The sequence below is a fragment of the Bombus impatiens genome, unplaced genomic scaffold (genome assembly GCF_000188095.3).
Source record: "Bombus impatiens unplaced genomic scaffold, BIMP_2.2 scf_0664, whole genome shotgun sequence".
In the NCBI taxonomy this organism is placed as follows: Eukaryota; Metazoa; Arthropoda; class Insecta; order Hymenoptera; family Apidae; genus Bombus; species Bombus impatiens.
In genome coordinates this window covers 488,129-498,702 of record NT_177083.1, presented here as the reverse complement: position 1 = coordinate 498,702, position 10,574 = coordinate 488,129, and the positions used below count along the sequence as shown (strand labels likewise).

Below are 10,574 nucleotides of genomic sequence, written 5' to 3'. Positions count from 1 at the left end.
CGTTATATTGTTTAACACCTTATCGAAGTATAATAGTTGTTTCTTACAGAACCATGTTTATAGTAAACATTGTTTTGTTCGTCTTTCACCTTCTCGTGTACTTGTTCTTCCGTTTATTTCGTTTCTGCGATACGTTTCACGCTGATTTTGCTTCCACCTTATAGAAGCGTGTTTATAGCGAACACTGTTATGTCCCTGCTTGTCCTTCGTCCTCTCGTCTGTTTATTTTTTTCTTTTATTTCGTTTTCACGATACGTTTCACATTGATTTCGCTTCAATCTTACAGAAGTGTATTTATAGCAAACACACTTATGTCTCTACTTGTCTTTATCTTCTCGTGTATTTATTCTTTAAGGTTTACCATACGTTTCGTATGCCTTCCTGTTCCTTTAATAAAATATGTACATCTTGAAGGACAAAATTTATCGGTTGTCAATTGCCGCCACACTTTCATTCTTATATACAGGGTGCTTGGCTACAGGTGTTAGGAAATTTAAGGGGTGATTCTTGAAGTCGAAATAAGACGAAAATCGAAAATAACAAAATTACGTTTTCGGCTTTATTTTTTAGTTATTAACAATTAAAAATCGGTCAAAATACCTCTGTACGCAAGCAAACCTCCTTACACGAACGAAAGGAAGTCGACCTAAGCGAGGCGCACAGTAATCCTTAATCCATATAATATACGGGTAGCTTACTTTGTACAAATCGTAAAGAAGAAAGCCATGGTATTCAGAGACGTAAACCGCGATTGTCCTGTCCGCGAGTGTCCACAGCAAAATCACACACGTACTGCGATTTTCCCAAGCAAATACGGTGCAGCATCCTATCTCTCACATCTGGGTTATTCGCCAGATTCCGCAGATTTTAATATGTATCGGTACCCCACAATAGTTGGTCTATGTTACAGAATATCTTTGCGCTGGGTATAGTTCTATTGGGATATTTTTCGGCGCATAAACATCGCGTTTTTGCGTCTGCCGCACTGTAACAGAGATGCATACATTCTTTAAATGTATACATTTTGTAATAAATATAGCTACAATATAAACATTGCTACACTGCATATAACACTCACTACGCGCATTGCACACAAAATACAATCAAACAACACTCTAACTTAATATTCTCAGTTCTTTGAAAGTTCTTCGTCGACTGTCGGAATGATTCTGTTCTTCCAAAACTGTTCTAGCTTCTTGCTTCAAAATGTCTACAACATGGCAATGTAGTGATGGAGAGTTCACTGTCAAAAGAAACTCTTACGATACTCTTACCCAATTCTTTCATCTTCTTTGTATAATTCGGAATTATTCAGGTACAGTTATAAAATTTGAGAGGTTCTTTTTGAAAGCAAGGGCATGGTATTGAGGAAGCGAACAGTTTCATTTATTTATTTAAGCGGGAGTTTCATTTATTTATTTTAATTCTTAAATAGCAAAGCTATGAATAAAGTATATAAAGAAATACATATATAAAAATCTATAATTATATTTATTATAATACAAATTTACACTTTGTACGAGATATTTAAATATTGCTATAGTTCGTTGATGTTTCATTTTATCAATCTTAAAATATATATATTTTTACTTTCATCATACTTAAAGATCAGAGGTCTTATCTTGGATGTATTTCATAATAATATGTACATTTTTGAAGTATTCATTTGTTGAAATATTTTCGGCAATCTAAAAGATAGTAAAAGTTTATTTGATAATTATAATTATGTCGTTTCATTGTGTAAGAAAAAATACAGATATCTCCATATTATTTTATTACCATCAAATCTTTAATATCAAATGTTGCATCCGGAACGATTTTTTTTATTTTAGAATTAAATATGCTAAGACATTTCACCCAAACGATATCACTATTATAATCCGCAATATCCTTATACAACTGTACACAACATACCTATGAATATAAAATAATTAGTTATACAATCACAGTAAAAAAATGCATTTATATGTAAAAATCTTTTTAACATCAAAATTTTACTTGTAATAGGGGATTTTGATGTTTGTTAAGATATGGCTCTGCAATACTTAAAACACTGAATGTTTCTCGTTCGTGAAGACATAAATTTTTTGTTATCTGCCCTAAGGTAGAAAGTAGTTCTTTTTGCAATTTATAAGTTTGAGTAAACTTATAGATACTTTCAGAGCTCTTGTTGTAGCTTTCTTTAGAGGAATTGCTTAGAAATTTTGAAAGTGCAGGTAATACTTGCCTAAAAATAATTATTTGTAAAAGTAATTGTAAATGTAATTATATTACATACAAAATATAAATTATAAAACACATACTTAAGCGTTCTAGATCGTATAAAATCTTTTGAAACATCAGCGAGCGTATTTAATAATTGCCATGCTCGATTGATTAGTAATACATTTCCATCATGAAATCTATCTACTAGTGGATGCCAAAGTAAGTGCACAATGGGTAATAGTTGATTTTCCCAATTTGCCAAAACCTCAAGACCCTCTTGTAAGGTTGACATTGCAATCAGTGACTTTTGTATTTCTTTAGATGGTAAAAAATGTAAACAATGCTTCATTACATCTTCAATCATTTTAATGTAAGGTGGTGGATTTTTTTCTTTTTCTGCAATTTTTATTTATTATATTTTTATTTATAGTAATTTCTTCTTATTATCGATTTTAATATATTATATATATACCTTCTTGTTCTATAGAATCTGCTTGATATTCATTCTCTTCTTCATTCATTTCTACTTCTACTTTTTCTTCCTCCTCTTCCTCTTTAATTTCACAGGATTGTTCCATGTCATCTATATATTCGTCAACTTTTTTTGCTTCATAATACTCTGATAAAGATTGAATAATTTTCGAAGATTCAGTTTTGGTATCTACACTCTGTCCGTGTACTGTTGACACTTGTTTAGAGTTTACTAAATTTTTTATACATATTGTAAAAGTGTAAAAAACTTTTAAGAAAGCATAAGAATTTCTTTTTTGAAAACTACTATTTAACTGCAGTAGCACATCCTCGACAATATTTTTCAAACAGGGTAACACATCCATTGTGCTATATTTCATGACAACTCCAACAACATCGAGTACATTAGGATTGCGTTCTACTCTACGTAATTTAATACTAACATGATATGAAAAATAGTCGACATTTGCACGTAAAAGATCTCCTACTGTATTATGTTCTTGAGATTTTGCAATTTGTTCAAGAGTTTGAGTACCAACAAAACTGATTAGGCTATGTCCACTACCTAAAAGTATGTATATAATGCTTATCTGTTATTTTGTAATTTCTTTGTTATCCATTATAAAAATAAATAATCACCTGCTCTTTCTATAATAATATATAATGTTTTAAGAAGAAGTCTATCATAATTGCGTTTCAAATTTGTAGCTATTAATCCCAAACCTTCTAATAATAAGCAACATTGTACTACATTGCCTTGTGCAACTCGTAAAGGTATATCTTTATTCGTTTCAATTGGTGGATACCAAAATTCAGGATTTATGTAAAATTCAACAATTTCCTCATAAATTGGTAAAATTGATAAATCCTTAATAGGTACTAAAATATTTAACAATAAATAATATATGTTACATTATTTTAAAACAGAAAATTATTTAACATACCATATATTATCCAGTTTAGTAATAAGATTAACTCTTTTCTATGTTGTGGTGCATTGAACATGAGACCAAAAATAGTATCTACTACAATTTGAAGATCTCCAAATTCACCTAAATATTTACATATTGTAATAACTTTCGCTTCACATTCATTAGTTTGGATGAATTTAAATCGTCTCCACAAATGTGTTCCATATGAGTATGCTGGATCATCAAGATCCTTAACATTTATTGCTTGCAAAAGAGAAATATTACTGCAATCTATTTCAGATACATATACCAGAGCCAATATTAGTCTGTTAACGTGAGGTGCAGACATCATAACACGAGGCAACCTTTGTTCTCCAAGAAGCTTTAAGTAACCAGCAATTTGATTTAAGCATGATAACTGATCATTATCATCTAAAAAATAAAGATACGTTGTTTATTTCGAAAATTAAATATTTTTAAGAAAATGTTATATTATGTCTAAATATTGTAATTCTTATTATAATACACTTCGACAAAGAGTGTGAAAAGAAAATGTGCAAAAACGTACCAGACTTCCTGATAATCCTAGGTAATTTTGTAAGCAGATCATAGAAGTTTTCTTCTAACAATTCCACTAAGGATCTCATATTTTTATCTCGCATGAAATTTATGTTAACTGCAGTTAGTACTTCTTCAGCTTTATCTCGTACTACTGGAAATTCATCCTCCGATAGAGATATTAAATATTCTATTAGTAACATAATATTTGGTTTCATATTCCTGTTCAAAAAAATGTATGCAATATCTGTTTATAAAATGTTTAAAAAACAAAATGGAAATAAAGTATTACCTGGGGCATAATGTAAGCAATAAATGAATATTTTCAATTAATTCTTCCCTAACTTTATAATGAGAATGTCTTGTTAATGTATATAATTGTTGGATAAGTACATTAAGTTTAGTTGCACAAGCACTAAACCATTCTTTATTTCTTATTGCACTTTTAAGATGTTTCTCTAATTCACTTTGACTTTTCACATTTGGGAAGCTTTCTGGTGGATTAATATTCTCATTATTTATTTTGATTAAATCACTCAAGGATGGTATGTCATCTTCTTGGTATGTTTCTTTATCTTTCATTACAAGAGTTAATACTCTGCCCCAAGCTCTTAGTGCTATCTAAAATTTAATTCATATAAAGTGTAAATAAAATCATGAACAATATAATCAAAATTCAAAATTTAGAATCTATTTTGTATTACCATTGTAAGTTTATGTCCTTGTGTTTCACTTCCCATAGCTATTTCCTGTAAACCACTGACAATACCAGGTAAAAATAACATAATAATATCAGCTACTTGATCTTGCAATATTGTATCAAATCTATTTGATTCGTCATCAACTTGACATAATGCCATTATTGTTTCAACAGCATTTATTCTAAAAGTTTAAAAACTATAATCATATATTTATAAACTTATTGAGAAGAAATGATTTAATAATTTTTCATATATCTACCTCAGGGAACCAGATTTTTCAAACCTTCCTATTGTCATTGACAACAATATTCCTTGTCCTATTTTAGAAGCATTCTCTCTAGTATATATGATTTCTAAAACATCTGTGAAACAAGAATGTATCAAAGTTTTAATGCATGAAAGTACTGCTTCTTTGAGTTCTTCATGTCCCACGATCACTACAAAAATCGCATATAGATAATATATAATAATATATATTTAATATAAATTAAAATTATCTGTTAAAATACTTCATACAAAATAAAATCTTAGTACCATATGAGATGGACAATCAATCTATAAAATATATTTAGGTGAATATTATACTTACCCATACTTTGTTGCGATTTGTCATAAATTTGTATTAAAAGGCATGAATATAGTTCACAAAAGTATTTTACTTTTGATATTTTTGTTCTTGATATTATTGCCTGCGTTGTCTTGACTAACTCCTCTTTTATAGTTTTACTATAGAATTATGAACATTCAATTATACTTATAGCACTAAATAAAATATAAATTGAATTACTATATATATATATATATATTACATTAGAAATTATTTTAAATCATCGATAATATCTATAATTTATTAGAATAAATTATAATCTTTCATAATTAAAAAATTATATTTTTCTTAAATTTATAAATAATATACGTGATCAACTAATTACATACTTCCATTGATTTCTACATTATAAGATATAAAATAATGTACCTTAATGTGTTATTTGGTAGATGAATAATAAAGGGAAATAAAATATATTCAAACAAATTTTGAGTAACTTTGTTTGAAATATTTGGTAAAGCATTAGCAATATTGCGAGCACTTTTTGCATCTGGATTTTTCATTAAAGAATCACAAAGTGGTTTTAATGTAGTAAATGCTTCTTGTATTTGGAGACGTTCCATTTTTTGTTTGAAAAACAAAAAAAATCTAACAAATTCTAGACGACAATATCGATGCACTTATGTTTATAGACTACACATATGAAGTTATATGAGGAAAATTGAGATGTGTTAGTATTCATTCCTACGAATGTAACTAGTAAATAATTCAAAAATTAGGTATTGTTAGCTTCCATGTATCACAGTATTCTTATTATCATAAAATAATGCAGAATAAACTACAATTAGTATCTTAATTATAATGTCATATAAATTACTTAGTTAAAATTTTAAACATATAAAATTTTGTTTATAAAATTTGCAGTTGTTATTGGAGATCAAAATTATCACTAAATGTTTTTTTTTAATAATTATGACATGATATTAACAAAACATATATTAAAAAATAATTTTAAAAAGTTTTAAAATTATTGATCGGTTAATAAATAATCAAAATTTGGGAATGTGGATCTATCTTTTTTACCCACAGTTAAGAAGGTTTTTCAATTGTCATTCGCTCTATGGTCAGAGATATCCAACCTAAAATAAACGTTGATTCATTAGTACGATAAAGCGATTTAAACATTTTTTTGCATTTGTCATTGAACGATAATCATTTATTTTTCAACAACATTCAACAGCGAACGATATTGTTATGCATGTTAATACGTTAAATATTTACAATGTGATTAATCTACGAAGTGATATAGTGAACAAGGAAAAGAAATGTACAAGTTAAACAATCTACTATTCTTTTACTATTTTGCAGTTGTTACTGTTTTTGCTGTACGTATTAAATATGTTTTTCATAATATTAACATTAAATAGTAATATTAAATAATAAAATGGTAAAATATATATATTTCTATGTATATTGAATCGTACATTTGTTTTAAATTGTTTATTTAATTTAAATTTTATGAAGCAATTAAATATAAATTCATACGAATATAAGAACTATGAAAAAATAATTTCTTCTTTCACACAGGATACACCTGTAGTGAATGACAATATTTGCATATTTCGTGAACCTGTTTTTAGTGTTTTCACTTACAACTTTACCAGTCTTATAAGTCCTACAAAGGATGCTATTGTAAATGACGAACGTTTAAATGTAACTGTACGTTTACAATTATGTTCTGCACTGAAACAAAAATGCAATGGAGAAGATGGGTATGGAATTTGTTTAGTGAAAAACGAAAAAGAAAAAGGAATAGGTTCTGCTCTTTTATATACATATATTTAAAATATTAAAATAAATGTAATTTTTATATGATAAAATAATTTTACTTTGTTATTACAGGAAAAATGCCTCCAGTGGTAAATATAACAAATGGAAGAATAATGTTTGTATTCACAGGTGATAACTGTACATCTGATACTAAATATACTGTAAATATTTTTATGAAATGTGATTATAAAGCTGAAAACAATTCTCTTCCGGAACCATTTTCTCATGTATGATTTATGCATATAATATTTTTGTCAAATTTTTAATGACATTTTTATTATATAATATTATAAAATAAGTGAATTTCAATTTCATTATTAATATTTTAGACATTAGAAGGGTGTAACATATATATGATATGGAAAAGTGTTCTTGCTTGTGGGCCTCGAATCAGAGGAAATTGTACAGTAACAGATAAAGGATTGCATTATGATTTATCGCCTTTAACGAAATATTCAGACAATTATTTTGTTGCAATAGATAAATCACCAAAAATTATATTAAATATTTGTCATTCTGTAATATTTGAATACAAAGCCCTGTGTCAATCGCATTCTGGAGCTTGTTTACAGAATTCTTCATTCAATGAGTACGGATATTTTTATTTAAAAGATATATAATTATGTGTAATTTGTTACATACAACACATTGATATTATACATATGTTATGGATACTAATAAAATTTTGTTACAGATATGTGAATTTGGGTGATATTCAAAACCCACCCTTTGTAACAGATTCTGGAGAACTTAAACTTGAATATCAGGATGGAGATCTGTGTAAAGTGAGAAGTATTTCAGTACCACATATTAAGACTTCTATCACTTTTAAATGTGATTTCGAAGCTATGGTAAATATTATAATATATTTTATTTACTAATTCAATAGTTACTTATTTTTATAAGCCTTTATTTTGTATGAGTTAGAATACAGATCCAGAATATATCGGTGGAAGTGAAGAGTGTCACTATCAAATAATGTGGAGAACTGCAGCAGCTTGTAGTGTAGAATCTTTACGTAATCGTAGTATAGCCACTGCTGGCAATTGTACAGTGAATAATCCTCTTACAAATTTTACGTAAGATTAGACTAAATACTTTTATGTTACTAATTAATATAGTATTGAAGAAGTTTGTAACAAATATTTTATTGCAGGTATGATCTACGATCTTTAATGAATAAAAACTCTTATACAATATCAAAAAATGGCATAGAATATAAATTTGGTGTATGTGGATCACCTGTGAATAATTCATGTGTGGCAGGAACAGGTTATTTACATTATTTCATATCATAGTTCGGTTTTTAAACATGATTATATTACTACTTTATTTCCCTAATTTGTTATTAGATTATGTGTATTTTTACTTTCATTTCTAGGAGTTTGTCTTACTCAGACTAGCATATCTATGGGAAAGGCTAATACAAATTTAATCTGGGAAGAGGGTGGACCATATTTAAATTACACAGATGGAGACATATGCGAGAATGGATTACAACGTTATACAATTATTGCATTTGTATGTGGAGCAGAAGGATCTCCAGATAAACCACTTATTATGGAACAAAATGCTTGTCAATTGATTATACATTGGAATACTAATTTAGTCTGTGAAAAAAGGGTTAGGCAATTGTTTATATATTAATCTTTTTCTCTTATTATTATTATCAGTTTTCTAAATATATATGTATATATTTTTAGATCATTAAAGACAAAAATTTATATCTTATAGGTGAAATGCGCGACAGAAGATGACGAAATAAATTTAAGTTCATTGATAAAATCTGCCAATAACTATGTTGTAAAAGTAAATAAAACTGAGTTTCATATAAATATATGCAGGCCATTAATTCCTATATCAGGTTTAACATGTGTACATGGCAGTGCGGTTTGCAAAGCTTCATTAAATTCACGTAATGAATATGTAGACGAAATCGTAAGTAATCATTGTAAACTTCGTTAAATTTATATTATTTTTTAAATTAAAAATTACAAGAAAATATTTATATTTGTTGGTAGAGTTTAGGGTTTCCAAAAGAAAATCCTATATTGTATAAAAACCATGAAACTGTGTTACGTTACGTGGATGGATCTCCTTGCCCTGAAAATCCAAAAAGATTAATTTCTTCAAATTTTACATTTCCGTGTTATAATAATGGCAAGGTAATTAACCGATATTTGTTTACAAAATTTTGTGATTTTAAGAAGTATTATAGTTATGTATTTATGATTGACTTTTCAAGGGATTTCCGGAATTTAAAAGATATGAAGACTGCACTTACATTTTTGAGTGGAAAACAAGTATAACATGTGGAGCTGCAATGGGAAATTGGACTTCTCCTTGCATTATACACGATCAATTACTTTCTTATGAGTGCAATCTGTCTCTGCTACATAAAAATGAAAAAGTATACTATGTAAGTTTGTTAATACCTTTTTCTTTTTAATTTAATTAATAAGACAATGTCAATTTAAATCAAAATTATGAAAATAAATAAACATATTTTTAGTTTTAATATAAGATATTTTATATGATTTTTATGTGAAAGAATAGAATATTGTATGTTATTAATTTTTAAAAATTTTACTATAAATCATTGCAGGTGGAGAACAAACAGGGAAAAAAATATAGCATAAGTATATGTGGTGGAGAAAAGAGCTGCAATGGTTCTGCTGTATGTGAAGGAAACAATGGTTATGGAACACTAGCAAATGTAATTTTTGATTATGGTAGAGATGTTATAAAACTTCAATACTCTAATGGTAGTAAATGTGTAAATAGTAAGTATACAGCGTATATTTTGTTAAATAATACTGATTATAAATCAGTTGTGTTATTATTATTATTATATTAATTAGGCTCCTACACATCCGAAGTACGATTTATATGTAACGAATCTATAGGAATTGGCACACCAAAGCTGTTATGGGTAAGTAAAAGTAAATTTTTTCAAACGAAATCTGTAGTTTTGTTCATTTATTATTGCTTATTGTGCTGCCAATGCTTAGAAATATACTATGTAGTAAAAAATTGTTTAATTTTAATAATGAGAATAATATAAATACTCCTATACATATTCCTATTATTAATCATCAAAATTTCTTCTAAGTGTTTCTTAATTCTCATATCTCTATATATGAAAAAAGAGAAAGGATTATATTTGTGATTCTATGAACAATCGAAAAATGATTATAGTAAGTAAATGTAGGAAATATACAATTATAAGCTTTTACAATATTTATGAAAGATTATATGAATATTTATTTCTCAGGTACTTTTTTAATAATAACTGTATAATAAAATTATTTGCGCCCTTAATGGTCGAAGTGCCCGGCTGTAGGAAGCCTC

General features: G+C 27.6%; 2 protein-coding genes across 3 annotated transcripts in view; one reads left to right on the top strand and one right to left on the bottom strand.

The window, feature by feature from the left end:
* Positions 1 to 1,564: 1,564 nt before the first annotated feature.
* On the bottom strand, positions 1,565 to 6,016 carry LOC100743394 (TELO2-interacting protein 1 homolog). Of its 2 annotated transcripts, none has more exons than XM_012389770.3 (13): positions 5,823 to 6,016; positions 5,436 to 5,572; positions 5,106 to 5,283; positions 4,850 to 5,027; positions 4,438 to 4,766; positions 4,156 to 4,367; positions 3,621 to 4,019; positions 3,316 to 3,555; positions 2,678 to 3,241; positions 2,304 to 2,601; positions 1,999 to 2,227; positions 1,780 to 1,914; positions 1,565 to 1,688 (listed from the first exon to the last, which is right to left on the bottom strand). In XM_012389770.3, exons 1-13 carry the CDS (start codon positions 6,014 to 6,016, stop codon positions 1,602 to 1,604), a joined length of 3,180 nt encoding a protein of 1,059 aa, XP_012245193.1. In that variant the 3' UTR covers positions 1,565 to 1,601. The 2 variants fall into 2 exon arrangements, with proteins under 2 accessions (XP_012245193.1, XP_012245194.1); XM_012389771.3 differs by having other exon boundaries at positions 1,602 to 1,688; positions 5,436 to 5,608; positions 5,823 to 5,964.
* Positions 6,017 to 6,400: 384 nt separating this feature from the next.
* LOC100743274 (cation-independent mannose-6-phosphate receptor) overlaps positions 6,401 to 10,574 on the top strand; it is a 33,885-nt gene continuing 29,711 nt past the window's right edge. Inside the window, exons 1-13 of the mRNA XM_012389772.3 lie at positions 6,401 to 6,778; positions 6,981 to 7,209; positions 7,296 to 7,450; positions 7,553 to 7,812; positions 7,918 to 8,074; positions 8,151 to 8,302; positions 8,380 to 8,495; positions 8,605 to 8,846; positions 8,958 to 9,161; positions 9,245 to 9,388; positions 9,469 to 9,642; positions 9,829 to 10,006; positions 10,085 to 10,155. Of these exons, the coding sequence (XP_012245195.1) occupies positions 6,719 to 6,778; positions 6,981 to 7,209; positions 7,296 to 7,450; positions 7,553 to 7,812; positions 7,918 to 8,074; positions 8,151 to 8,302; positions 8,380 to 8,495; positions 8,605 to 8,846; positions 8,958 to 9,161; positions 9,245 to 9,388; positions 9,469 to 9,642; positions 9,829 to 10,006; positions 10,085 to 10,155 (2,142 nt within the window). The 5' untranslated portion in view covers positions 6,401 to 6,718. The remainder of the gene's footprint in view (positions 6,779 to 6,980; positions 7,210 to 7,295; positions 7,451 to 7,552; positions 7,813 to 7,917; positions 8,075 to 8,150; positions 8,303 to 8,379; positions 8,496 to 8,604; positions 8,847 to 8,957; positions 9,162 to 9,244; positions 9,389 to 9,468; positions 9,643 to 9,828; positions 10,007 to 10,084; positions 10,156 to 10,574) is intronic.